Below are 6,665 nucleotides of genomic sequence, written 5' to 3' on the forward strand. Positions count from 1 at the left end.
CTTTCCCTATCATGGAATTAGAGAAGCAGGGCTGGAAGGGACCTCCAGAAGTCATCAGTCCAACCCCCTGCCTGAAGCAGGATCATCCCTATCCAAACCATACACTACAATCCATAATCTACACCACCAATCCTGACAAAACAGACCTAACACCCCAACTTGCCACAGGTAAAGCTGAAGAAGCACAACAGCCAATGTCCTGCTTCAATAAAACATTGGCAATATATGCTCATGAGATCTGGGATAGAGGGCAATGCCCACCAATACAGAGGAAGGCAAATACCCCCACAGTCCATCTGACCACGGGGTAAAATTCCTTACTGACCCCAAATATGGTGATCAGTCTGACCCTGAGTAGACGGGCAAGACCTTCTAGTCAGGAATCTCCATTAGCTATCCTAGCTATCCTCTTTTATTCACTGTCAAAGTGTGACTCCTGTCTTCAGCCAGTAATGTCAAGTCTTGATCATCCACTTGATAAATTTTCAAAGCACTCCTGCATTCTTTTCCAAACTGCCTTTCAGGGTTAGGAGGAATTTCCCCATAAACATCCACCGTCAAATTATGCTTTGCAACCATGTTTACAAAAAAAAAAAAAAGCTCAACAGCAGCCAGGCACGTTAGTCTACCTGCATCTACCTGTTGCCTCCTCTTATACTTAGGATCATAAACTCTTAAGAACAAGGATCTTTTTCTTCCTGTATTACAGAGCACTTAGCACAACAGGGTCCACAACTACAGTTTCCTAGTGCTATGGTAAAGCAAAATCCTAGTGCTCTGGCAAAAAAAAAAAAAAAAAGTATTAACATGCTTAGCAGCTTATTTTCCAAAATAGTAAATACATAGATTTTACTGCATTTTGTTTATGTTTGAAGATTACCTTTTTCAGTAGAGAACAAATCTGCTGCCTCACTGCAGGAGACTGACTGTTCAAATTATACATAATAAAAAAATGTACTAGCTGCATCTCTTCCATGGACACGATTTCTGTGCTGCGATGGGTTTCACAAAGCAAACCTAAAGCATCTATGCGAACCTATAAAAACATTTGGAAGTGAACTGTCAACTTCATGATATTTAACTTCCATAATCAGCTTCCATTAGAATATTAAAAACTGTTTGAGGAGTTAAGCATAATGGGCATCTATACACATGCTCTAGGGTGGACACTTAAATTAGAGCTGCTCTGAGAGCGGCTCTAATAAAAGTGCCCGCAACATCACGTATTCAGCATCCTGCACTTCAAAAAGGCGGCAGAGGTGCCATTTTGAAACATGGGGACACAATACATGTGACACAGAGACTGGTGGGGCATACTAATTACCATGCTCCAGCAGACTCTAATCGCATGCTCAATTAATCAAGTCTGCTCCAATGTGTGCTCAATCAATTGAGTCTGCTCCCACACATGCTAATTAGACATCAGTCACATGTATAGGTACCCAGTGATATCAGTCCCCCTACCTGAACATGTTGATGAACTAAACCTTGTTTGATACATCCAACAGACACAAGACCATCCTTCATGACATCTGCAAATTGTAGGTGTCCATAAGCCCGAGCTGTTCTTAGACATGCCATCAAGGCTCCAAGAGCTCCTCTGGTATTCCAAGACCCTAATAAAAAAAAAAGAGTAAGTTGACTTTGTTTTTACCCGTTGCAACACAAAAACTTAAACGCAGCTGGAACAAAAGTCCTCAACCCTTCCCACGTGGAAACTACCCTCTGAGAGAAAGATTCTCTCACGTATCCAACTACAATCCTCAGTGCTCAATTCCCAAAATGTTTCATTGCAAGAACACCAGAAAGGACTCAAAAAGCCAGTGGTGATTCACAAGACATTGCTTAACAACTACCGCATCACAACTGAATCATAAACTTATAATTATGGCCCACAAACAAAAACCAAATGACTCAGCTTAAGAAAACTGAACTATTTAGGTTAATTAATTTCTTGTATACTAATGGTACAAGTGCTATTAAGAAATAGTGGCAAATAGATCATACTGTAGCTGACATTCATACACTTGTTATACCTACACACTGATAAATAAGGAAAGTATTAACCAAGCATTATTTCAAAATGGATGCAACAAAAGCTAAAATATTACTTTGATATAATTACTTTAAACATATGAAGAGAAAACTAAGGAAAGGAGCCTTTAGGTACACAGGTCAGCCATCACTGAATTCTACTCGATAATGCCGAGAAAAATCAGGAACCTAGAATTTCTCACGCTGCCTTTCCCACTCATTCATACAAGACAAATGAATCAGAAACTATATTGAAATGTACAAAGGCAAGAATATGAAGATTATTTTCTTACCAACATTAGCATCACTAGAAGCCTGAAGAATTTTAATCATGTAGTTCAGACTGCCTGGATTACATTTCAGCAACTTTGGTAAATAATAATCAATGACGTAAGTAGTTTGGTCAGGATTCCCTTCACACAATATTAGAAGAAGAGGGGAGACCCATGTTTCATGCCACTGGTCAATCCAGGTGCTTTCCTGAAATACAGCTGTCAGATGATTCTTATGATGTGAAAACATGGTTTCCAAAAGATCACTTGCATAAGGTGCAAGAGACTGATCGCCCATGACATCCAAAATCTGCACTGGAATTGTTCTGTCCACTGTCAAGATATTTTCAATGCCCACACACTCCACAAGGCAGCTAAGGGAAGCATATTTCCCTTTCACATGCCATTCGAGGTTTAGTAAGTTCTCTGTCAACATTGACAAGAATGGGTCTGATTTCACAACAGATCCTTTAAGAGTGGCTTGGTGAATCTGGAGGAGATTCCTGAAGATCAGTTTACTCTGGTGTCTAACAGCATCTAAAGGATGCTCCCAATGTGCGTACACATACTCTAGCAGTTTCCCAGTCGTGTCTGAGTTTCCAGTAAGAGCGCATTTTAGACTCTGGGAGCTTGAATCAAGGACATCCAATGCTGAACTAGTCCAAATTGCTAAAATTCTTGACAAGGACATAGCCATACTGGATTCTTTTAACCTAAAAAGGAAAGACACATTTTTAAAAATCATCATTATCCACCCACTGCATAGTTTAACATTTTAACACACTACAGAAACATTAGTTATTCCGCACAATACACCTCTTCCACCTCCCACTAACTGGACAGCACAAGAAAACCTGAGAGTCCGAGTTTGTGTAACTTGGAAGCAGGATGAGAACTCTAGTTTCTGCTCCATACCCCTGATCTTCTAGCTTATCACAGCTAGAATTCCCTGAACACTGGAAAATAATCTAACAGGCATTACTATTTTAAAAGATTCTATATAATTCTTCATTTTACAAAACTGATAAGGATTTAATACTGGCTGACATTTGGGCAACTTTATCATTTTTTTAACATAATTGCTTTAAAAATCTAAAAACTACTTAAAAAAATTAAAAGCCAAACTTTTTTCACTATAATATAAAAAAAAATCAAAATTGAACTCAGTATACATGTTTCAAAAACCCCCACTGAATCTAACCTCATTAAATGAGTTGCATTCTAAGGTAAGAAGGTTGCAGATGGATGTGGGATATATTTTAATCTACATTTCAAAAGGACTGAAATAGTGACCACACAGACAGTCAATAGTTCCTTATAAAAAGTTAGCCCCACCGTAATCAGAAGGCAGTAATTATACATATTTTGCACATCCAAATATACATATTTGTATGCTCTGTATTTTAAACATAACATCACTGAAACTTGGATAGATCTTGTTTTTCTGAAATCAACCTTATTTTTCAGAATCAGTTATTAAGCAAAGAAAGAATGGCCAGTCTGAACCACAGTGATTTGCAATTTAAGAAAAAGACAAGGACTGCAGCGTACTCTTAGTGTACAAAATAAAGGGTCAGCAGCAGAAAGAGAGGTCAGAAAATGAGTTAACAAAACTTCCTGTTACAATGGACTTACCGTGAATTCAGAGATAACAAAACCAACACAATATCCAAGAGCAATTTCTCTCCATTTTGACCCATGCTGTTATTCTTCCACTCAAGCATGGCCAAGGCTCCATGACAAAGGAAGAGGAGAGTTGAATCTGAAACCTCTGCAGTACACAGAATTCCACAGCTGTCCATAAACCACTCTGGTACATCCACACATTTCACCGAGTGAAGGAGCAAATCACTGACCTGCAACAGCAAAACAGCAGCTATATCACTGCAAACTTCAAAAAGCAGGATAAAGTTGCAACACACTTGTTACTGGTTCTTTTTCTTCCTAACATGATGCAGCTATCTAATATTTCAATGTGTCAAGTGCGAAAAGGACACAAAAATCTTCATCTCTCCACAAGGGCTGGCCAAAATCATGATGAGATATAGTGCCTGTTTTAATTCTATCTCCAAGGATGCTAGGTACTTTGAAGGATTGTCAGGAGGGCAGGGCAGGGTAAGGAACGGCAGGACCATGAATAAGTGAAGTATACACACTCCAGTCTACGCAGAATGAAGGAGAGAGATGATGCATTAAATCTTTTAAACAGCACTGTAGAAAGCAGGAAGTACCCAAGAAATTTTCTGGTAGAGGTCAACCAGAATTTATTGCGTCTATTTGGGAGTTGTTCAGGCTTTCCATGCTGCTCTCTTAGGTGACAATTTTTGTTATAATTCATATTTATTGTTCTTGTACATAAGAACCAACCAAAAAGAGAGACCAGTTTTGCTGAGGCCTACAGCAATAGACTAGTGACTGATCCCTGCCCCAAACAGTTTACAATCTTTAAAAAAAAAAAAAGGGAGAAAGAAAGGAAGATAGACAGGGTGCAGAAGAAGTATAAACATAGAATGAAAAGATGCACTGCCTGGAAAATTCTGTTAATCCCATGATATTTTTACACGTAGGTGCAGCTGGAGAAAGGGGGGGAAATTATCAAAATGGAAAGAAAAATTAAGGGAGAGGGGAGACAGGGCATGAATAGAGAGAAGCAGCTGATGAGAAGGATCTGGTGGCAGCTGAAGATGGAAGAGGTTGGAAGCAAATAGTAAGCACATGGCCCAGGAAGTCTAGTCAGAATTGTAGGAAGTTTTCCAACGGCTGAAGGTTCAATTTTCCTGTTTAATTAATAAAGAACTATCAAGTGTACCAGAGCTGGCGGTAATAAAAAAAAAAATCCCTCTTTTTATTTTAAGAAAATATATTTACCAAAGAAGGTAGCTTTTCAACTGGTTCAAACAGAATCTTCATAAAGAGAATGACAGCCAGTCCAGAGGTAGTCTGAACAGTCTGCAATACTTCTTCTAAAATGACAGGGGGGAGGTGGAAAAACAAAACACATTCTTCATTGTCTGTTTGCTCTTTTGACAGAAACTATTTGTCAGAACTGTAAACACACTATTTTATTTTTTAGACAATTTATAGTTGCACAACAGTACAACAATTCATTAACTTAATTTTCTTATATCCCTGAATCTTTTCTCACAGACCAACAACAGTCATTAAGTGACTTTGCAAAGTCTCAGTGGAAATGTATAGCCAAAGCAATTTATGCTCACACTGTAACCTTACAGCAAAGCAACATATCTAAAGAAAACAAACATACTCATTTATTAAACACTGATATAGGATTCTGCTATCAGAAGCATGTATATTTCATTGCAAGTCTTCCATAAACAAAGACATTTTACAATATTCACCAGGGCCATCTGCTAAAAAGATGAAGCTATTGCAATAGCAATGTTATCTATACATTATTTTACAGATATATTTAATCTCTCCTGTGTGTTATGCAGACTCCAAAATGGTGCACTACAAATCCTATTTTTCAAAAGACCCAGTACTACTAACCATCAATGTTACTGGCTCAACTTCTAGGGGCTTAAACTAAAAGAAGGGAAGTCCAAAATGGAGACAACTTTTAATTTTGGTACTAAGACAACAGTATTTACTGAGCAAAAATTTGTCTATGGAATTTGAATACTGTTGATACTTACCATCCATTAAGCAGTTTGTGAAACACTTCAGTAAACTGCACATACTTTGACAAACAAAAGACCCAGGTTTCTTCCAAAGATTCTCCTGAATATTTTCTTGCACTTTCTGGACTACTATCATAGAAACTTTAATGGCCATCAATAAATCATGCATCAATTGAGTCTGAGCAACACGATTTCCACTAAGCTTTCTGAAAAGGGGAAGAAAAAAAAGAGAAAAATCAATGACATTTTCTGTTCCCCTGCCCACCCCATCAAGAAGGAAGAAGGGAGGAAGTGTGGCCCTGTACACGAAAGAGGTCACGTTTGACAACAACAGGGAAGGGCCTTGAGACCCTCTGGGTCAGGATACAAGGCAGACCAGGAGAAGGAGACTGGATGGTGAGAGTCTACTACAGGCCTCCCCCTCCCAAGAAGAGGAGAGCGATCAGGCATTCTCCAGAGAACCAACTGGGGCAGCTAGCCTAAAGGGAGGAACAAGGACCCATGGGCATAAACTAAAAGAGGATAAATTCAGGCTGGATATAAGAAAGAACTTTTTCTCTGTAAAGGTCACCAGAATCTGGAACACACTCCTGGCAGAGGTGGTGCAAATCACCCTCCTTGGAAGTGTTCAAGACGAGGCTGGATAGGCACCTTGTTGAGCTCATCTGAGGCCAATAACCTCCTGCCCATGGCAGGGGACTGGACTTGATGATCTTAC

General features: G+C 39.0%; 1 protein-coding gene across 1 annotated transcript in view; it reads right to left on the bottom strand.

Moving 5' to 3' along the window:
* Positions 1 to 6,665, bottom strand: part of THADA (THADA, armadillo repeat containing) — a 296,890-nt gene that overhangs the window by 272,900 nt on the left and 17,325 nt on the right. The window contains exons 9-14 of the mRNA XM_025203203.1: positions 5,963 to 6,153; positions 5,175 to 5,269; positions 3,942 to 4,162; positions 2,328 to 3,019; positions 1,465 to 1,616; positions 881 to 1,036 (exon numbers count right to left, since the gene is read on the bottom strand). Coding sequence (XP_025058988.1) covers positions 881 to 1,036; positions 1,465 to 1,616; positions 2,328 to 3,019; positions 3,942 to 4,162; positions 5,175 to 5,269; positions 5,963 to 6,153 — 1,507 coding nt within the window. The remainder of the gene's footprint in view (positions 1 to 880; positions 1,037 to 1,464; positions 1,617 to 2,327; positions 3,020 to 3,941; positions 4,163 to 5,174; positions 5,270 to 5,962; positions 6,154 to 6,665) is intronic.

This window comes from Alligator sinensis, unplaced genomic scaffold (genome assembly GCF_000455745.1).
Source record: "Alligator sinensis unplaced genomic scaffold, ASM45574v1 scaffold377_1, whole genome shotgun sequence".
Lineage (NCBI taxonomy): Eukaryota > Metazoa > Chordata > Crocodylia > Alligatoridae > Alligator > Alligator sinensis.